The 23,726-nt window shown below is 32.6% G+C and overlaps 1 protein-coding gene across 1 annotated transcript; it reads right to left on the bottom strand.

Moving 5' to 3' along the window:
- Window positions 1-588: 588 nt before the first annotated feature.
- On the bottom strand, window positions 589-23,452 carry LOC134699350 (matrix metalloproteinase-19-like). Its single transcript, XM_063560958.1, has 11 exons — window positions 23,376-23,452; window positions 20,764-20,852; window positions 19,585-19,715; window positions 17,539-17,626; window positions 16,510-16,652; window positions 14,208-14,453; window positions 11,990-12,109; window positions 9,917-10,090; window positions 8,147-8,271; window positions 6,417-6,568; window positions 589-820 (listed from the first exon to the last, which is right to left on the bottom strand). Exons 2-11 carry the CDS (start codon window positions 20,826-20,828, stop codon window positions 715-717), a joined length of 1,350 nt encoding a protein of 449 aa, XP_063417028.1. The 5' UTR covers window positions 20,829-20,852; window positions 23,376-23,452; the 3' UTR covers window positions 589-714.
- Between the last annotated feature and the right edge of the window lie 274 nt (window positions 23,453-23,726).

Raw genomic sequence — 23,726 nt, 5'->3', positions numbered from 1 at the left:
TCTTGTTATGTCTGTATTTTCGATCAGAAAAGGGGCAACAGAAGCATTTAATATACTTTAGTACTTCTTAAATGTTCACTTAAGGTGGTACCAAACGCTTTCACTAAAATTAATTTGGCTCGTTTAATTTTCATCAAATTTTGTCAAAGTACTTTCTTTGACCCTGTTACAAAAATATAAAATTTCATAAATTTTGATCCAACCGTTTTGTCAGAGTAAATACACTGGTTAAATGGCAGTTTAACAAACATCAATTTTGATCATTGAGAAGCTTAATATTCTTTTTACAACGAACAAAAAAACGTTAATCTGACTTTACAGAGTTATCTCCCTGTAGTGTTACATTGTAGGTACCACCTTAACGTCGAAACCTACGAGATAGTACTTGTACAATTATGAAGTTTAATTAGGTATTTGGGCAAAATTTGAAGTTTAGTTAGGTAAACATTTTGTTTCAGCCCATACCTTCCTATCAAAACGGTGATAAGCTTTAACATTAAAATGTTCCGAAATAACACTATATTAGTCAATTTGATAAGGGAAGAAATAAACAGAAAGAAAAAATGTATACCAAATAATACACAAGGATTAAAGGTGGAACTCTTTAATATGACAGCCGTTATAATCTTACACAAACTGACATTTAAAGCCCTATGTTAACAACTACGGGCTCAATGTTTTTTGTATATGTAAGAACATCAAGAAATATATTGTCTACTGGTCATCCGATATACATTTGTCTTGGAGAAATGTGGCAGGAGCATCATATTCAGGTCCACCTTCTGTAACGCGGTTGGTCTCCAAGTCATACACATAGTAGCTGAAAACCAACAAAATAAATGATTAGAATAGAACAATATAACGTACGAATACTCACATACAATCACGTAGATGTTTTCTTACAAGTCAAGTTCAATATCATGCAAATGCAAGCTTGTTAGGCACGTACCATTCTAATTTTTTATGGGTAATTGTATTATTAAAAGTTTTTTTTCCAGGGGTGTAGGCAATTGTCTCAAAATGGATATTGTGTTTGTAAATTCATATATATTTAAAACCTACAAAAAATTTAATAATCCTTTTTATTCGATCATATCAAATATTAAAAGCTAAAGTGTAAGCATGTCCAAGTAAAACGGTATTTTTTTATATTTGATTCACCATCAATTTGCACCACAACAAATTAGTACGTATCAAGCTTATATCAGAATAGGTTGCACTTTGTAAATACAGCTGTTTCCGAGACACGCCTCTTTTGAGGAGATATATAATATTCATAGACATTTAATTTGTTTAGTTTACATCCTGTTTTCAAGAAATGATCTCTATTTTTATCTCATAGAGACAGGTAATGTTACCAGCATAAAACACATGGTAGCGGAGAAAATATAATTTCTGAGGAAGATCCAGAGTGAAGGTTAGGGTGGCTCGGGGGCATATAAATGTTGAACATATACCACAGAGCTTGATGTTTTGACCTTTGAATACAATAATGGCATTCTACGTTATTTTGTTTTACCAAACTATACAGTAAAAGTGGCCCAGTTTTTTTTTCTAATTTAATATCCACACTGATCTGTGTCCACTCTTAGTCGCGAATAGAAAAGTCTTAAACATACTATTCTATTTATTGAAGCAAACAAGTTTTCGGAAAACAAATTGTCCAGGACTCAATATAAACAAATACAAAAGTTGTTCTATAAGATTTCTTTTTGAAAAGAGTTTTAAATCTAATTTCTCTTATAAACTTATAAATGTTTATTACGATCGCCTGCATTGTTCAACTGTAAGTTGAATTGTCCTGATGCGAATGTGTAACCCTGTGGATGATTGGAATATAAATTACTTAATAGGTAAAGAATATCAATATTACAGCCGATTTCCATGCGTGTGTAGGCAATGGTTATATCTTTGGTTAGCTTGCTTACTACATGTACAAATGTAGCTGAACCGTGAAGTTAAAGTAACATATAAGCAATCTACATTTGTATCTGTATCACTGGGGTAAAGCTGATGACCGTAACTGCATTCACGGTCATCCCAAGATGTCGGATGAAAAATTAGGTCAGTTTTTTTATTGTCTGTTAAGGTGTTTCTACATCATTTTCTTAACAAAGCATACTTTGATACGATGTAAATATATAAAAGATTCACACGGAAGTCACAAATCTCTACCGAGGAACGTGTAGAAAACGGGAATTTGGATTTGAAAAATACGCGAGGATGACCGTAAATCGTAATCGAGATGACCGTAACAGGATTAGCGATTCATAACAAGGCTGACCGTAATTGGTTAAAAGATGACCGTAAATTGTTAAGGATGACCGTAATTTATAAAGAATGACTAAATTTAAAAGGATGACCGTCAATTGAAAGAAATATCCATATTTGTATGCATTGCTTTTAGTTGAGTTTGTCGCAAAAGGGGGACGGTTAGTTCTTTTTAACTATTTGGTTTGTAGTTGTATGCTACATATGACGAACCATGTATTCTAAGCACGTCTTGTTTTTGTCTACCTTCAGGATAATGTTGTCTTAAAAAATTACACCTTTGATAAGCCAATTTAGTCTTACTCAAATGATAGATGAACCTACTCATTTTACTGAATCGTCGTCATCATTGTTAGACCTTTTTATAACAAATGATGCTCACATAATAAATTACTGTGGAGTCGGGCCACCTTTATGAGACCAAATACGTTCTCACTGTCCTATAATTAGTCTTTTGAACTTTCCAAAATGTCGTCAAAAAACTTTTAAGCGTAAAATTTGGCTATATGATCGAGGAAACTATGACAGATATCGTAATATGTTATCTGAAAGAAATTCGGATTCCGTAATTAACTTAAATAACGTTGAACAATTTACAACCGAAATAACAAAAACTATCATAGAAGCTGCTGAAAAATGTATTCCAAATAAAATAATAACTGTTCGCAAAAATGAACCTCCATGGCTAACAAGTCAAATGATGTTAAATAAAAAGATAAGGAAAAAAAATAGAATCCACAAAAAGGCTGAAAATATGATAACCCATCATAGTGGTAAAAAATTAAGAAAATACGAAATGAAGTAACTAGTTTAATAAGAAAATGGAAGGATGATTATAACAACAATTTAATTAAAAAAAAAACATGAACAGTAACCCGTCCACTACTACATATAACTGGTGGAAAACGGTTAAACAAATATCCGGATTAAAAACAAACGACGCAAGTGTATCCCCAGTAATGGTTAATAACAACTTAATATTTGATGAAATCGAAAAGGCAAATGAATTTAATCGATTTTTTTCTTCCCAGTCAAATATTGATGATTCAAGTGCTGTGTTACCTGAGGAACTTCATATTATTAGTGATGACATTAGTTATATAAGTATTGATGTACTTGATTTATTTGCCACAAAGTCCTCTTTTTCTATTAAATGCAATGAAACAGTAAAAAATAATTCTTTGCATCAAGTTTCCCCTTGGAATATGTACAAAATGGTCTATTTCTATTATTCATTATATCTGTAGTTTTAATACAATTGAAGTTTGAAAAGTTCGTACAAAAATGGCTACAGAAGGGTACATAAACCTCAATTAATTAACATTTCGAATGATTTTGGGAAGGCTTTAGATGGCGGTAAAGAAATCAGGGTAGTATTCTGTGATATAAGTAAACGTTTGATCGAGTCTTGCATAAGGGACTGCTATTTAAACTTCGACAAGCGGGCATACCGGGTTCTTTACTGAGATGGTTTGAAAATTATCTTACAAATAGAGTCCAGCGGGTGGTTATTAACGGTTCAAGTTCCGAATGGTTACCTATAAATGCAGGCGTCACACAAGGGTCTATTCTAGGCCCTCTCCTTTTTTTGATACATTGTATTTATAGACGATATTGTAGAAGACATTCAAGCTCAAATAAAGCTATTCGCAGATGACACTTCATTATATATTATGGTTGACAATCCAACAGAAACAGCTAAAATTTTAAGTGACGATCTAGATAAGATTTATAATTGGTAAACAAAAAATGGCTTAGCCTAGTTAATTTTAATGCCCAGAAAACTGAAAGTATGATAATTTCAAAAATATTAAATAGACCCTTTCATCCTCCATTTAATATGAACACCAAAGAGCTACAAACAGTAAGTAAACACACACATCTAGGTGTCTTTTTTTTTCTAACAACGGATCCTGGAACGACCATATTGAATATATAGTTTCTAAATCTTACAAAACAATAAATATAATGAGAAAAATGAAAAATGTTCTTGATAGATTTTGACTTGAAAAAATTTACATATCATTTGTTTGCCCAATTCTTGAATATGCCGATGTCGTTTGGGACTCTCAAAATCAGAATTGGATTGCTAAACATGAAAGTATTCAGCTTGACGCAGCGCGTATCGTCACGGGGGGTACTAAACTTACCAGTTTAAACAATTTATATGTTGAAACTCGATGGGAAAACATATCTGAAAGACGACGCAATCACAGAATAAGAGACTTATTGCCTGATTCAGTAGGCAGTAGGCATGATCATAATACAAGACAGAGAAATAATATTTCACAAGTCAACACACGGACCCGTTTATATTCTGAATATTTCATCCCTGCAACAACAAAACTATGGAACACTCTTAACTTAAACATAAGAAAACGTGAATCTTTATCATTATTTAAAAAACAAATTAGTACCCAAAATAGTAAGATCCCAGCGTATTATTATATAGGACATCACCTTTTCCTTTTTAACTTAGTAGACTCTCCAAATTGTCGTTGTGGTGATGTAGAAACAAATTCTCACTTCCTGTTATCTTGTCCTATATATACTAATTTAAGACAAGAACTATTGTATTCTGTTTCAGTTCTTCCTGTCCAAGTTAACACAAAAACTTTGCTTTTTGGATCAACGGTACTCTCAGATGAGCAAAATATTTATATATTTAGTTTGGTGCAGAAATATATTATTAAAAGTAAACGTTTTAACCCTTGATGTTAGTGCTTCATCACTCAATAGGAACCAAAGCATTTCACGCTGTATTCATTACAACAATCCATGTTGTTGTTTTTTTAATTTACTGATCATTACATTTTTTCTTCTCCTTCTTTCACCTTTTTCATATTCATATATTTGTTACAGAGCATGCCAGTATTTATATTTAAGTATTGTTCAATAAGTGTATTATTTTTGTAAAGGAGACAGATTTGTAAAAGCAAATTGCTTGTCTCTGAATCCTGGATATTATTTCCTTGGTATAATATCGTATCATGATGAATGATCTGAATAAATACTGTTTAAACTAAATTAATGTTGTCTTATAAATACGTCTTACACCAACACGATTGATTATTTGATACAACAAAGGTAATACAAATACGGATATTTCTTAGAAATGACGGTTATACTATGAAAGGTACGGTCATCCTTTATAAATTACGGTCATCCTTTCGAAATTACGGTCATCATTTTACCAATCACGGTCATCCTTATTATATGTTACGATCATCTTGAAAATATTTTAAAGATGATTTACGGTCATCTTAAGGAATTTTTCAAATCCAATTTTCCGTTTTATACATATTCCTCGGTAGAGATTTGTGACTTCTGTGTGAATCTTTTATAAATTTACATCGTACCAATGTATGATTTGTAAAGAAAATGATGTAGAAACACCTTAACAGACGATAAAAATACTGACCTAATTTTTCGTCCGACATCTTGGGATGACCGTAAATGCAGTTACGGTCATCAGCTTTACCCCAGTGTGTATGTAGGACAAGGCTCTTTCGAAAGAAGGACAGTATACTTTACCTAGCAATGACTTCACGGTCCAGTTAGCAAGCATGTTAACCAAAAATATTACCTATTATAATAGCTACAGTCATACTCATTAAAATTGGCTGTAAAACAAAAACGAAAAGCAAAAAAATCCCGTGTCCTTCCACTTGAAATCTTGAATCACTGTAAGTAGAATCATTATCTAATGAGAGTTTTTGTTGTAGTCCTTTTATGATGTACATGTATTAACATGTATATAGGATATCTGTTTTCATAGTAAGCTGTTCATGATGTACTGTGTGCATGATGCATTTTCAACCTCTTTTTTTTATGTCAACTTCCTATAGCTATATACCATAATGGATACTTTTATTATATTAATTCAATTAGGCAGCATTTTTTCAGTCAGTGCAACTTTTTTATGTGGAAGTTTTCCATTGCTATCTTTAATGTATTTAACCTCTTCCATAACATCCATTTTAAAAAGAGGGTCCTAACCCAGTACAAAGGGGAAGGAGGTTCCAATCATATGTCACAATTTAAATGCTTTGATCGTCCAAAAAAGGTGGGTTCCAACCCCCGGCACACAACCCCTGGATCCACCACTGCATTAAACACTGTCTTCAGGAACACGTGTAACTCACCTTAGTTCTTTAAAGAAATATACTGTGTTAGGTTTATCGTAAATTGCTGCGTCAATGTCGTCTGGTACCCCTCTGAACGCGTCCTTGATAAGAGCCTCTGATCCGGGGACAACGCTTTTTGTTTGTAAGTCAAACTTCCATACTTTAGTTGCCTATAATAACCATAACAATATAAAGAAAAGTAAAATAAAAAGTTAAATCTGTATACCCATATATATATCGCACCAGCGTGAGAATGTTCCGCAGCGGGAAATGAAATTCGTGTACCGTACTATATAAGTTGAATTTTGAAAAGATTTTATTTTCAATTTGGTTAATACACTTAAAGTCCCATAGTGAAGTTTCATATCTTTCATAGTCAAAACTTTCAAAAACAATATTGCTTCTACTGTTATTTATCAACGTTATATATATATAATTTAATTTTGGATGTAACGCGTCTTCTGATCGGCGGACGTTATTTTGTTATGAGCCCATAGACATAATTTAGTTATGTGACCGTGACGTCATCAACATTTTTTCATGGTTTTCTACGGTTTCAAATTTTACTAGACATAACTCATTAGAATAGTGAAACCGCTAACTTAAGTTTGTAGAATTTTGATTATGAATTTAAAATCAAAATTCTACAGATTCTTATGCTTGTAACGTTTAATGGAATGAATACATTAATTTTCCATAACTTTAGCATAAAATATGCAAGTCTTGTTTTGAACATGCCCAGTGTGACCAATATATAAAACGCAAGATAAATGTTTACAGTTGGAGTCTCGAAACATAGCAGAATGTTACTTAAATTCATTTCTTTCAATTTTAACCGAAAATAGACTAGAACCAATAAATCGTGTGGTATTACTATTCTCAATTCAATAAATTTAAAAGATATGAAATCTGTTCAGATCCATTCGCTTGTGATCATGTTATATAATCAACTACATTTGTACATGTACGTATTGTTAGTTATTTGTTACTGACTGTGAGATTTATTTCCCGTTTGTATAATAATTGTTTTACCATGTAGAAAACTTTTAAGCTGACTTTACTGTATTGTTTTTTTTTATCATTGTGAAAGGCTTTACAGTGATTCTGACATATATACTCTTGCTCCAATCCACGTCATTGTGTTTCTATTAGATAGTTACATGTAGTTGCCCTCATTGACAACATACCAAATATTCTTATTTGAATCTGTTATCAATAAAAATATTTCAATAATCGTCAGGCTTAGTGCATCGCACACTTCTACCGTTTTTGCCTGAATCTTATGAAATACAGGCTGGGATGTTATAGACAGAAATATGAATTAAGAGGGTCTGGATGGGGTAAACAGAATTGATGAGCCAAATCCACAGAAAAATGAATGTCAAAAAATATAATAGAGAAAAAAAAGTCAAAAGTCAAATGTATAAGAGGGTGCTCAAAATGAATTATACGAGAAAAAATAGCTAAACTTTGAAATACAGTTATAAAAACTGTTCATCGTCGCAACTAATATGTGCCACTGAACGTTGAACCAACAGCAAGCAATTATATATCAATTAACATTCAAGCTCGTCTTGATTTAATCAAAATTGATATCGCAAATATATATTATATATAGAGCCATGATACCTTTGTATCTTCACTGTTCTAAAAACTTGAATAAGCGGGTATTCTTACGACATATATTTAACAACGCGAACAATATTTCTATGCATCTTAATCTATCCGAATTATATAAAATTACTTACACCAAAAATATATATTTCATTTTCACTTCTCGCAAACGAAGCATGTGGATCCTCTGGGAAATCGTCTGTTATCATATTTCTCGAAACAGGATCCAGATTATAATCAAATTCATAGACATACTTTCCTGGACAAAAGAAAAACGAACGTCATTCAAACTCAACTTAAGGTGGTACCCAACACTCTCCCTAAAATTAATTTGGCTCGTTTAATTTTCAAAATTTTTTGATATAAAAGTATTTACTTTGAACCTTTTACAAATTTTTTTTAAAAATTAAAAAATTTGATCCAAGCGTTTTATCAAAAAAATTACACTGGTTATATAGCAGTTTCACAAACACTAATTTTGATCATTGAGAATCTTTACCTTGCCTTCACAATGCAACGTAATTAAAACGTTTGGCTAATATTACAGAGTTGTCTCCCTGTAGTGTAAGGTACCACCTTAAACCACGGTTATTTTCAAATAATTCTAATTTCTAAAAGTCCAGATAATAAAAAAAATCCTTAAATTCAACTCGTACATTGTAACAGGGTAATTTTCAATTCGTTCAACTTTCCCAAACGTTCGTAGTGGAATATTTCAATTGTGTATGTGTACTTGAAGAGCAGTGAGACGGAAGTATGAAAGTTAACTTGATTAGCTACCGACCGGAAGTAAAGATAATATATTGACTTACAGATACAAACTGATTTATTTTGGTCGCAGATGTCATTCGATTTATAATCTGATACCAGCCCAAAAACAATTGAAAAACAAACCAAGATAGAAAAAGCTAATACAAAAAGCTAAAACAAAAACAAAACAAAACAAACGAACCAACCAACCAACCAACAATCAAACAAACAAACAAGCAACATACAGAATTAAAGTGTTTGTTTCTGTCACAAATGATCAAAACTGTTGACACAATCATTTATAGCTATCTCCTCTCGGAAATCACTCAACATCTCCTTATTTTTACATAAACAACATTAACTGATATATATTGTTTTTATTTTAACATTATGCCATATGACATATTTAACGAATATCATTAAGATTTATAATGTTAACTTGGTTGACTGATTGGCACAAAACCCCTCCCAAACACGTTTTCGTTTGATTATGAGTGATGTTTGAATTAGCAGCCACATTCAATAGGAATCTGGATGTGTTCAGGAGATGACACGTTCTCTGTAGATTTAAAAACGACATTGTGACAACTCGTAGAGATTCCCCGCGGAAACCTATAAAAAACGACATTGTGACAACTCGTAGAGATTCCCCGCCGTAACCTATATAAAAAAACGACATTGTGACAACTCGTAGAGATTCCCCGCGGTAACCTATAAAAAACGACATTGTGACAACTCGTAGAGATTCCCCGCCGTAACCTATATAAAAAAACGACATTGTGACAACTCGTAGAGATTCCCCGCGGTAACCTATAAAAAACGACATTGTGACAACTCGTAGAGATTCCCCGCGGTAACCTATAATTGCAAGATGTTTGCTCTTCAAACAAAAACAAAATCATATGAATAACAGTCCTAATTAAAGTCTCAACATTCATCTTCAACAACCAACTTTAAATTAAAGATTATACCTGCACATGATGTATAATTGCTCGATTTGGTTTTTTCCGGATTTTTTTGTTTGCCATTGAATAATAAATAATTTAGAAACTCAACCAGTAAAACATTGAAAACAACACATTTGCTAATTGAAGTTGTATGCGTCCGAAGCAGTAAATAATTGACATATAACGCCATGCGTGTATGAAGTTTACCTTTTATGAAATATGTGTATGAAGTTTTGGGGTTAGTGAAAGCAGCATCAGGATTATAGAAGATCCCGGAAAATATCGATTCTGTTCTTGTAATTCTTCGTAAGCCAACATCGTCATCAATAACCAATACATATACATCCTCTACAAAAGCTATTGTCATATCCATTGCTGGGGCTGTAAGATAAATTATACTAACAATATATTAAACTGTTGTGTGTAAGGGAGCTTCCATTTGATTTTTATGAGGGGGGGGGGGTATAATGAAAAATGTTGTCCTGCATTTTTTTTTAATTGTAATCTCTGTCCTGTTTTTTTATTTTAAACTCTATTTCGTCCTGCTTTTTTTTTTTTTAGTTTATCCTGACTTTTTTTACATTAATTGTCATCCTGACTTTTTTTTTTTGGCAAGTGTCTCATCCTGCCTTTTTTCTTACTCAAAACTTCTGTCCTGCCTATTTTTTTTCAAATTTCATCCTAGCCCCCTCCCCCCCCCCCCATTAAAATCAAATGGTAGCTTCCTAATATATGTTTTATGTGTTTAAATAATATAAGTATGTACATTGTAGGAAATATATCAAATGTATAAGCGTTTAAAACAGGATGAAAAGCGAGGCTCGCCGAGCTTTTCTATTGCGAGTACACATACATTTGATATATCCGATAGTGTACATATATTGTTTTTATCTTGTAATTTACACCCTACACTTAAAACGTTTTTAGAGTTTAAAACCAAATACTAGTAGTTGACTCTGTCGCAGCATGCGAAGACCACAAAATTGATTGTCATCACAAACAAAAACCAGTTGGCTGATTGCAGAATAAATTAAATTTTTACTTTACTACAAATTTTCATGTTAAAAGATTTTTCGACTCCTAATCGTATATTGATACGAACCACCTCTTTATTTCAGATACATTTTTGTTATTTGATACAACCTTCGTACTGTGTAATTACTGCTGGTGAACTATAAGTCTTCGAGTCCAAGGTTATGATTCACCCCCAAAAATACAGAGTTCTTGCAATCCCAATAATGTATTTAATTTTCATTTTATGTAAATTAAATATTTGCAAAAACTGATTCTAACACAGCTGGAATTTAAAATATGGTCATATGGTCTTGATATGTTTAATTTAACTGTTGAGAGTGGATAAATATCGTATTACACGAGATTTGGTGGTAGAATCTGTTTCTCTAATGATTTTCAAACAATACGCAGACAAACTTATTCCTTCTTTGCGACTGATCAGCAAAAAGATGTGTGTTCTTTCTATGTGACGTTATCAGGCATGGTTTTTTTTATGCCGTCACAATAAGAAATTCAGAGGAAAGCAAGAAAATTCAACGTCACAATCGGATTTTAACCAATGAAGTACTGAGATCAAACGAACCACACGTTGATTAAATTTTTGTATACAATGGGTGCAGAAAGGGATAAATTGACGTAGAATTAGAGAAATAGTCACATATGATATTCTAAATAATCTTGCTATGTGAGAAACGAGACAATTAATTAAAATTTTCTCAACTCTTTCACATGTTTTCTCTGTTTCAATATTGCATTTTGTTATGTTGTCTTTTGGGTTTGTTTTCGGCTATGGAATATGTATTTCCTTTTGATTCACTACAGAGAAATCAAGAAATAGCCAACTTTTAGTTTAAACATATATATTTAGAGTGGATTGGGAAACAAGTTTTGCAACTTATATTAATCCCTTTCCACTTTGCGGGTGCGAGTGCTGCCTTGTAGCGGCATTAGCCTACTCTTTTTCGAAATCTACAAGGGTGTCTTTAACGTGCAAGAGATATTGCTCTCTCTTAACACGGGTCAGCCATTTATCGTCCCCTTCCGACGGACTATCATCGTTTCCTTAAGACCATACTCGCAAATGGTGTCAAGAGAGAGCCGAAAATTGAGTTCCTGAAATTTTCATCCCAAACGGGAATCGAACCAGGAACCTTTGTGTTAGTTAAATAACCAACTTTTGATATTTAGCATTCAAGATCAACACTCTCACCTCTAGATACTAGCAGTACATACTCGTGCAAGTTCTTACATATATAATGTCCTTACATTTAGTTGCAGCTTGGAATGACATATAACAAACAGCTGGCTTTCCAACAAGTCCCGCCGGTCTACTTTGTAGATCATTTGCATCAAGTAAGTTTTGAGTAACTGTGCCGGGAGTTGTTCCTATTTTGTATAAATAAAAAAATAATTAAAAATAGAAACACACAATTCATTAGAACAAACAAAACATAAGTGTATTGATTATAATTATGAAAACACAAAAATTATATGTTTCACATCCGAAAAATCATTAAATACCTGTATTCTTTGGATTGTCATATAATCGTTTCAAATACAAAATATAATCATGGTATCTAATTTGGGTTCATCAACACATTAAAGTAAAGACAATTTCCGAAGCAAGGTTGTCGACATTGCCGAGTCTATACACTTCGGTCCTTGCTTGGACGTGTACAATGCAGCATGGTCTTTTGTTGTCATACCTGGTACCAGCATATCTCTTATATGTAGATATATCATTCGCTCATTTTCATATTTTTGTTTAATCTTAAGAAATTGATTGCATTCGTCACAACTCGGCCGATTCCGAACGGATTCTCCCGAAGATTACCGAATGATATTGATTGGTGTCATATCTGATCATGATTTCTTGGCGGAGATCAATTTCATTTCCATGTATTAATTTTTAGAGTTTGTCTGCCTGTTAATTTGTAATGTACATGTAAATGTACATGTACGTAAATGTACATGGTTCATTTCTATAATCTGCATTTTCTTAAAACTTAAGTGGTATATTTTTTCATCAAGTAATTTCAGAGTAACTTGGTTGCAGTTTGAAATTCTGTTTGTTTTTGTACAAATAGCAAATTGAGACACACATTCATTGCATAAACAAACAAAACAATATTTGTGTAACAGCCGATTAACTTGAGGGTGAAGATAAAGATAATATAGGGATAAGAAGATGTGGTATGAGTGACAATGAGACAACTCTCCATCTAAATAACAATTTAAAAAATGTAAACCATTATAGGTCAATGTACGGCCTTCAACACGGAGCCTTGGCTCACATCGAACAACAAGCTATAAAGGCCAAATAAACATTACAAGTGTAAAACCATTCAAACGGGAAAACCAACAGTCTAATCTTAATCGGAAAAACGAGAAACACGTATAAATTACATAAACAAACAGCAACTACTGTGCATCAGATTCCCGATTTAGGACGTGTGCAAACATTTACAGCGGTATTAAACGAATCTTCAAGTATAACATCACAACGTCGACAAATATACGATTTGTTTTATGGTGGAGTATACTATTTTTTGTCACGTTTTTAATTATACGTACAGCCGATTGCATTAAGTGTGTGAATAAAGGTTATTTCTTTGCATTGGTTAGCTTGCTTGCTAGATGAATCGTGAAGACAAGTCTCTATTAGTTATAAGGTATTATACTTCCCTCATTCGATGTAGGCTGGTGCTTCTGGCATATATAGATTGGTTATCTATCGGACTAGTCTACTCTAAAGAAGGACATTTATAAGTTTACCCAATCTAATAATGACTTCACATTTCATCTAGCATGCAATGTAACCAAATATATAACCTTAACTTACACACTCAATGCAATCGACTGTATTTATAATTATAAGCCTGACAAAAATTAGAATTTTCCACCAAAAAACAGATTGCTTATTTTTTATCCATAACCAGTAATTAAATATGCCTTAGTACTACAAAAGAATGCACGATTAACTTCAATCCGGTCACGTGTCCAATGTACATTTTTGTTCGAATAGACTTAGTTTTTAGCTTGGCATCCGGCCCAATCTAGCTGCAGCCAGGATCCCTGACTACTAAGTTTTTAGCTGCAGTACTACACCGGATTTTCCCTATTCAAAATCGCGGATGAATCCGAATCCCGAAGATCTCTAGCAACGCAAAGTGTGTAACAGGCAGTAAGTAAAATATTGACCCGATTCCCGCATATTCCTTTATTACAAACCATTACAAACTTTTCATTAACTCCTTCTCGGGATTCGGATATCTCTGTACCTTTTGTTTATATGCAAATTGTCAATTTCGAAAGAAAAATATCACAGTACTAAGAAACAGTCGATCGATAAATAAATATCTATGCATATTCATCGTCATATACATATACATGTATATAATTTATATATAATATATAAATATGGGAAAAGTGGTATTACACGTACATTTGAATATACATATATGAACAGTTAAATGAACAGTACCGAATGAACTTCGTATTCCTGCAAGATCGTCTGGTGAAAGAACGCCAGCTGGATTTCCCGTAGCAGGATCCCATGGATACATCATAGATCCTGGAACATTGGAATGACCCAATCCTAAAATATGCCCTATTGCATGTGCGCAGATTGGGAACAAATCTGCGCCATTTCCACCAACATCCCAAGCCTCAGCGTCGTCAAAATGGAGTCTCCCATCAGGTGGATACCAAGCATGTGTGACAATTCCTCCTGAATAAATGTTATATATTAACAAATGGTTTCTTGAGTCTTTTCGTATTTGATATCGTATTCAAACATGTGATGTGTGACGATAAATGTCGTACAACTTCCTAGGGCTGATAATACATGCGATATAAAAAATACCATGTTACAATAACAGATTATTACATGGCATTTTTCATATCGCATGTATCGCTCGGCTCGAGGGCTGATATTAACCGAGGGATGATAAAACATGCGATGTGAAAAATGACATGTTATGATCTTTTTATCATATGCTTCAACAATGGAGAAAATTACAGTTTCATATACTGATCCTTTTACGTGCATGGTTCCCAAATAGAAGTTCAAAGAGTGAAAAGTTGACGCACGTCGGACCCCAAATTTAGTACATTCGATATGAAATCTTTTCTATCATATGCCTCAATAGAAAAGAAAAAAAATGTTACTTAGGAGGACGGAACGACAAAAAAATATTCATCAATATACATAATTAACACTGTTTGAAAAAGTCAACTTTTTTTTCAAAGTAACTTTCTAAATTATGTTTGAATCTTTTGAAAAAATTCATTAATTTGATAATTTGATTGTTGTTGTTTTTTTATAATTATTTTACTAAATATTCTTTCCAGTATCTAAATAATTGTTTTGTACACTATTTTGTACTGTTTTTTTCAGTTAAAACGTAGCATTTAGATGTATTTTCCGGAATTTGTCGAATATAACCGGAATGCCATGCGAAAAAGGTTAAGGAAATGCATGTGATAACACTTGAAGCATGTGATAATTTTTTCATATCAGCCCGCTAAGCACCAATTCGAAAAATATGGAATTTTCAAAAAAGTTTAATGCTATTATCTTACAGTAAAAATCATATGTTATTAAGTCTAAGTATATGATAATTTGATATGATCACATGCTTCGATTGTTATCACATGTCTTTCCGTAACTTTATTGCACGAACTTCTATTTTGAAACCACTGTAAAGGGATCAATATATGAGTCTGTGATTCTTCTACATTGTTGAAGCAAATGATTAATAGATCATAACATGCGGCACTTGGGCTGATATTGAACCTAGGGCTGATAATACATGCGATATGAAAAATCCCATGTAATAATCTGATATTTAATATATCGCCTTTATCGTTTTTTCGATTTGTTTTTTTAATAACTTGATATGCCCAATTTAAGAAGACCAATGTACATGTATGGAGTGCCCTTTTTATACTTTTAACCTATTATATATTTTTCTTTTCTTTGACGCCTTACATCGTCAAAAATGCAGAAATCATGGGTCTCTGTGAAAAATGTTAAAAATATAGAAAAATAAAGGTCTGGCAGGTAGGTGAAACTTACATAAATGAAGAGATAAAAGAAAAATGTAGAGATTGAAGCCCGATTTATATAATTCCAAGGCGGCTCCAGAAGCGACGAAGCAGCGCATCTATTTCTGGTGGGGAAACATCCACTTTTTTATATGGGACGAACTCTGACGTCCCATGGCCCAGCTTGTCTGGCAAAACAGCCGTCGGACGTCAGAGTAATTTCGGACTACATTTAACGCTACTTAAAGTTCTTCAAAAATAAAAATTAAAGCCGAGAAAATCTAAATTGGCTTCATTTAGAACCAGGAAATTACATAATCTAAATCAATCGTCAATCCATTTCAAGTCATTATACACCCACAACACCCTAAGTAACATTTTTTTCTCTAACAAATTTCATGTCTATAACTCAACAAAATATCAATTAAAACCGTGAAAATTGTACATGACTTTCATTAAGAGACGGGGAAAAATACAAGTCATGTATCTTATTTGGAAGAGAAAAAAAAGTCGTCAAAGATATTTCTAGTTTTTATACAAACAATGTTTGGCAGCCGTCGTCACGTCCAAAATGCATGTTTCGGAAATCCGGTTTAAAAGTGAAATAATATTTCAAAGAGAAAACAAATAACTCGACCACTGAGCAGATAACAGTCAAAGTCAACAGATCATGGGTCTTCGATGCAGCTCTCACTCGGAGATGGACCCTTGCTAGCCCCTAAAAAATAAATACATGCCTGGGCCATCAAATGGAAATCCGTCTCCATGGGCACCAAATTCAAACCGTATATCTATGTCAGCAGAAGCGGCTCCTGTAACCTCAGTTATTGTTATATCTGCTACGCTTGTCCATACTGCTACAGACTTTGCTATATTTTCCCTATAAGAAGAAATAGGACTTGTAAGAAGACCTCGCAAAAAATCCATTACTGGACATCTAACATAGAGGTTCCTAGCCAAGACGAAGCAAAATAACTTAAACTGAAATATCTAAAATAATGATCGAGCCTCCTGTTTTTCTCTTATATTCAAAAACGAAAAATCTATCTTATAGATAATATTTTAATCATATTATAAAAGATTTATCAGCGATGATAGCCGGTACTTGCTTAAAAAATAAAATGAAAAATCTTTTAGATTTAAACTATCGCACATGCTCTTTCTCAAGAAGATTTGTAGAGTGTAGTATACTACTATTGTGAAACATAAAATCAAAATTACTAATAAGCTACCAGGTCTGTCTAAAAATATTGACAACTCGATGTTAAGGGGGTCTAAAATTCAGTTTGACGGCTTTATTAGGTTTTAAGACAAAAACTATACGTTGAAAAGTAGATATTAAAATTCTTGATTAAAACAATATTTAAAATGTACTAGTGCTCAACGAACCCCGCCTTTAATACGAATATTGTCTGTGAAAACAAATGTTCGCATGTGACTAGCTTTGTGTTAATCCCTAATGCAAGTAAAAGGAATGGCTGTAATATTTTCCCGTCTATTAAGAAATAACATCTTACGTGTGGTGCATACTGAATAACTCGAGTAATTTCTAAATTGGGAGTGCGGATTTTTTTTTTTTATTATTCAAACCAACAATATAAGTCTTTGGTTTTCTGTGTTGTGTCCTCTGTGCTATTGTTTGTTTGTTTGCCTTTTTTATATTTAGCCATGGCGTTGTCGGTTTCTTTTCTATCTATGAGTTTGACCGTCTCTCTGGTTTCTTTCGTCCCTCTTTGACAATATTTTCAATACATTACGTTACTTACCTTATAATTACTGCAGTCACTTTTGTACTGCCTTTTGAAATCTTATACGTCAGGACTTTTTTACCCCAATCACCGTTGCCAGCTGTAAATAATATTTTGATACATATACAAGTGTGGACACATATGAGTGTGGATAGTATGTTTGGATGTTTGACAGTGTCTTATGACAAAAGCAGTTCTATGTTTTTCCTATATGGTGTTATTAACTGTGTTGCACAGTGACAACCGCTCTGAGCAATAGGAGTGTTATTTATTTTACATATATAATACTAAACAAAACAATTTTACAATACTTCTATTGATAATGAGTGAGACGGGGGCGGGTTCAAATTTTGACGATTAAGAGAAACTATATATATATATATTTGTTTTTACGGTTGAATGTATTATTATTAAACAGAGAGAAATCCTGGATTTTTTTGTCAAAATAGAGATACCATTTACTAGAATGCTGGACTAGTGAAGTAAATTGTTAACAACAAGCAATATATGTTTGAATAAAAAAGAAATATATATAGATTCTTACATTGATACCAGTGGATTATCGGATTTATCCAATCGAGATAGTTAGATTATCAATTTTAAAGTCCGAGCCGCCTCGGCAAGGACTTTAAAATTTATAATTTAACTATCGAGATTGGATAAATCCGATAATCCACGAGTAAATATGTAAGAATCTGTTTCTCTAATGATTAAAAAGACATTTTCTTTTTTTGTTAAGTCAAAAATCCCCTTCACATTGCACGAAGTTGTCAATTTTATTAACACCTGTTATCAAATTTTGATTCATCCAGTTAGCTAAAAAGGTCATGACCCTTAAAATCATCCAATGGTCTTTTGAGATCACCAGCAACCACACGTTGATTAAATTTTTTTATACAATGGGTTCGGAAAGGGATAAATTTCCATAGAATTAGAGAAATAAATATATAAAATATTGGCTATTTGCTGTTTATATCAATTCGGCTTTCATATTCTAAAGGACTATTGTTAATCTCATTTTTCGTACACCAAAATGAAAATAAGTGGCGTTGGTTAAGTTTCGATTGTTTAGCAAGTTTTTAAACAAATCCCAACGTTTTGGTGCAGTTTTGAAAATATTACCTAGAACGCATTCGATTCTGAAACAGTGAATCAGATTCAATTTTGTGCATTTGTAACAAGACCATGTGCAGAATTCGTTGTACAACTGAGACTTTCAATGTTGACCCTTCCTTTAAAGTTTGCGAACAGTGAAGCTGTGCGAAAGTGTAACCATGGTAACCTCAATACAATACTTTTGATTAAAATAAGATTTGAAGGTTAAGAAAACACAAAATTGAACGATAAACCGACATTTTGTTTTATTTTATTTTCAGTCAGAAACTGAGTTGCCCAACCTTAAGTAGTATACATACGACTAAGGATACCAATACACACGTATTATTATATAAAACTGAAAGAAGGCACAAAACATTATCAATTAAAAAATAGTATCAAAAATAAAATTACACCTTTTAAAAAGAAATTTAAAAAATCATGATAGTGTATTAGTATCATCCAAAATTATAATAAGTTAAAAAACAAACCAAAAAAAACCATAACTTACATATCGATTAGACTAATTTACAGTTATCGCGACAATACAGGAAAACACAAGAACGACCCGAAAGTTAGGTATGATTAATCATTAAACATGTTAAACCCCGCAGCATTTTTGCGCCTGTCCTAAGACCGGAGCTTCTGGCCTCTGTTAAAATTGTATGATTTTTAATTTTAGTTTCTTGGGTTTAATTTGGAGTTTAGTATGACGTTCATTATCACTGAACTAATATACATTTTTTTAGAGGTCAGCTGAAGCACGCCTTCGGGCGCGGATGTTTTTCGCTGCATTGAAGACACATTGGTAGCCTTCAGCTGCGGTCTGCTCTTTGATCGGGTTGCTGATTCTTTACACATCCCAATTTCCATTTTCAATCTTATTTTGAAGCAGGAAAGTTACTGTAAATCACATTATTGCCTGACCCTTATAGGTGTTATTTTGCAATACAGAATATATGTTTATACCTGAAAAAGCCAGAGGCATTCCGTGTGGTGTAGGTTTATCTTGCATTCCACATCTTGGAGTGTTCATGAGTTTCACCGTTTTGTCGTCTAATTCACCGGTTACTGGCAAATGATTATATTCTTGAAAAGTTCTGTTGATTTAAAAATACATTTAAAAAAAGAAAGATACTCAAAGGAAGCCACATTCTTTAATTTTGATTTTATTGAAAAGGTCGTAATATCTTAACTCATGTTGGTATACATTAATCTGCAAATTCTTGCATGATATGAGATAATTTTCCAAGCACATTGTATTACAATTGACACTAGTGCTATAGCAACCATTTAAACACCATAACCTATACAAGTTTGAATTCGTTAAATATCTTAGTATTGATACCTCTAGAGACCTAATGAACTTTATTTGAATTTTATTTCTTTGAAACCACAGAAATGATGATTCCGACCATGTTCAATCTTCTTAAAAAAAGATTGTCTAGTTCTGGTAATGTTAAATCTAAGCTTTAACATAAATGTTTTCGACGGTTTACGGTTTACATTATGATTTGGTTGTTGAATGTTTGTCCGACTGTCTTGGTGTAATATATGCATTTGCACAATTGTGCTATCATGAATTAAGCATAAACTGCATACCCCGTCATGTGCCATAGTTGGAAGATACATTGTTTACCCGATCGCGTGTCATATATTCAACTAGCTGACATTGTTTGCCCAACCCTTAGTCATATACATGTATGAAGCTGGTTGACATTACTTGCCAGACCCTGAGTCATATATTGATAAGATCCATCATATTCTAGTACTGTCGAGTGTTAATGGACACTGTTTGTTTTGTTCATGCATCGTTGAAAATGTAATGAAATTTGATACGACTGTCATACAAGGGAGAGGTTTAGCTAGCTATATAACCAGGTTCAATCCACCATTTTGTACATTAGAAAATGCCTGTACCAAGTCAGGAATATGACAGTTGTTATCCATTCGTTTGATGTGTTTGGACATTTGATTTTTGCCTTTTGATTTTGGACTTTCCTTTTTGAATTTTCCTCGGAGTTCAGTATTTTTGTGTTATTACTTTTTACATCTATTTAATAAAGTAAATGCATTGAGATGTTTTCTATGAATTGGCAATGCGTTTTATTTTTTTCATTTGGGTTTTTGCTATGAAGGATATCCTACCTTAATGCATTGCTTGTTGATTCGTCTGATGTGTTTGAAGTTTTTAAAGATCGCAACCTTGGCATATATCCAAATTTTTGTAAAAAGTCCTGAAATGAGGAAAAAAACAAAACATCATGATTGTAAAGTATTATATGAACAACAACGGTTACCACCAGAGATGTCATCTGTTGTTTACACATTAAAACAACTTCTTTGGACAATTTACGTTGATAGAAAATGACATTTAAGAAACTGGGGGGAACAGGTACTTGTACATTGTAAGACGTTGAGAAAGGAGGCGAAAAGAGGAAAGGCGTTGTTGTCCTTTTAATTAACTGCCAATGTTCTTGGACAATATAAACTCAATACGATGACCTCCGATAGAACGTGTGTGTCAGCGTTTTACATAAAATAATGAAGTTGAAATCAATCAACTTGAAACTGATCAGTGCATGATGATATATGATCTTTTGAATTCCAATGCCAAAAAATTAGAGTTTTCACCCAGTTTTTATGGTCCACTGAACATAGACAATGATTGTGCAGATGGGGCATCCGTGTACTATGGACACATTCTTGTTTATCATTCTTTCTGTGATTACAGTGTATAAGTTTAAAAATTATTAACATTAATATTAATATATTGTATTATTAGTATAGGCTATAAACAAGGTCACAATAAAGAACGCCTGAAAAGCATAAGTTATAACATGTGTTTGTGTACATGTATTATGACTAAATGATTAATTGATTTGTGTTTACTTTACAGCGGATAAGACCAAAAACGATTGCATTTGAAGATGCAGAAGATTATATTTTTAAATAGATCTTTATATATTGACGTAAACATAAGAAGGATGTTTAGTTATGACAGAAATTTAATAACCATTTCTTCCGTTTGAGATTAAATTATTTCATATTGTCACTTATATGGTGTTAATTACTACCGCCTTTTTGATTTTAATTTCTATTTTGATATTGTGATTACGCCTTCTTATTTTTAACTGTTTTTTTTATATCGAAAATTCAAAATCAAAATAACATGCATTCCTTATTGCGATTGTTCTACAATCGGACAATCTGTCGAAATTAATTATGGCGATTTCGAGAATTGTGCATACAAAATTGCTGTAGGAATTTACAATGCATTACATTTATTATTACATTATTACATTTTGCATTTGCATTACCAAAAATAAAAAACATTGTAAATTTTGCTATATTTCTAAATATTTGGTTTTTCTATACTAGAATATATTTCTTCAACAATTCTCAAAATCTTTCTTTACATTAATATTTACGTAGAAACATACAACGTTGATTTTTATTTTGAGGGTGTCGATTGGGGGTTCTTCATTTCCAAATATAATTCTTTATCTTTTATAGATACATGTTTTCAAAATTTCTTTTTATTTTTTGGCTATGGTTCTCCGTTCTTTTTTTTAAACATATTTTTTTTATATCCCCCCCTCCCCTATTATTTTCCTCTTTTTCGTCCATTTTTATAGATTTGACTCAATATCTCTAATGTGTATTTATATGATTAAAACCCCACCAAGACCACGATTCTTGAAATTAACATCCTATCAGTGTGAGAAATAAAAAAAAAAGCATATATGAAACGATTTCCAATAAGACAGACCAGAGACCAAAGTTACATGTATGATAAAGGAATAGGTCGTCAAATGCTCCGTAATGCAAAATGTAAAATTATTTACACCAGGAAACCAACGGCATTATTTATTTACAAAACAATGAACAAAAACAAATACAATGTATGTTACACATCAACAAACGGCAACCACTGAGTTACAGGCTCCTGACTTCGGACAGACACATACAGAATGTGGCGGTGTTTAACTAGTTTGTTGGCGCCTAACCCTTCCCCTATCTTGTGACAGTGGAGAAACAGAGCAACAACAACAAACTATTTAAATTCATGTACATGTATACCGTATTTTAACCCAAGTTTCGCGCAGATATTTGTATGTTGTTAACAGCATACGGCTGTGTGTTGCTTGTCTTGCCGTGACAGTTTCTGAGTCTGGAAATTGTCAGTTTCAAATTTTGAAGCTTATGCTAATGATGTTGAAAATGTGACATGAGTCGACGATGTTTAATAAAATTGAGAAAGGAAATCGGGAATGTGTGAAAGAACCCGACCAAAGATCAGACAACAGCCGAAGTCCCCCAAGGGCTCTTCAATGCAGCGAGAAACTCCCACACTTATAGGCGTGCTTCAGCTGGCCTCTAAACAAAAATATATACTAGTTCAGTGTTAATGGATGTCATACTAAACACCGAAATATACATGTACACATGAAAATAATTTAAGTAGAAAATTAAATTGGCAACATAATGATATGTCTTTTTTCGTGAAATTTAAAATCTTTTGGATTTTAATTAAATACTTTAGCATTATCAATTTTTATATGCTAACTTTGATACACGAATCACTACAGCATACGTATATCAGTAGGGAGTGTTTCGTATCTATTAATTAAAACATCAAATAAGAGACAACAAATTAAACTTGACCCCTCTCCTCTTTTTTGTTCAAGGTAGAACCTCTAAAACCTCTTTTTCTACACCAATGACAGAAGGTCTATTCAAATATAACATATACTTACATTAACATTTGTTTTGTCTGTCGATCTGGTGAATCGTTTAACGTGTTGTCCTTGAATTAGAAAAAAAAATATTTGGAATACAATTATTAATTTCATCGCGCTGTTTCTAATATCAAGAATTAATTCAAAGTAAATTTTGATTAAACGAATTAACAATTTATATTACGGAAGTTCCTAGTCAACGTCCTACGACTTTAGCTACGTTTGAATTAACTTAATATGTCCTTAAAACACATCCGTGCTGCATCCGGGTTTTTAATATAAATGTAGTGCAGTCAAAGGTCAAAAGAGTTTCAATATACATTTTATACAAAAACACATTTTTATAGAAGATCTACTGAAGATTTTTCT

Source organism: Mytilus trossulus, unplaced genomic scaffold (assembly GCF_036588685.1).
Source record: "Mytilus trossulus isolate FHL-02 unplaced genomic scaffold, PNRI_Mtr1.1.1.hap1 h1tg000050l__unscaffolded, whole genome shotgun sequence".
Taxonomy (NCBI): Eukaryota; Metazoa; Mollusca; class Bivalvia; order Mytilida; family Mytilidae; genus Mytilus; species Mytilus trossulus.
This window is presented reverse-complemented; position numbering and strand designations above follow the sequence as displayed.

What these genes read in the sequence shown, in the direction of transcription:
- LOC134699350 (XM_063560958.1), bottom strand. Translation starts at nt 20,828, where the DNA reads ATGCCAAGGTTGCGATCTTTAAAAACTTCAAACACATCAGACGAATCA. An exon ending in ATACACATATTTCATAAAAG is followed by an intron (nt 8,272 to 9,916) that starts GTAAACTTCATA and finishes TCTTTTGTCCAG; the next exon opens with GAAAGTATGTCTATGAATTT. An exon ending in ATGAAATATATATTTTTGGT is followed by an intron (nt 6,569 to 8,146) that starts GTAAGTAATTTT and finishes TGGTTATTATAG; the next exon opens with GCAACTAAAGTATGGAAGTT.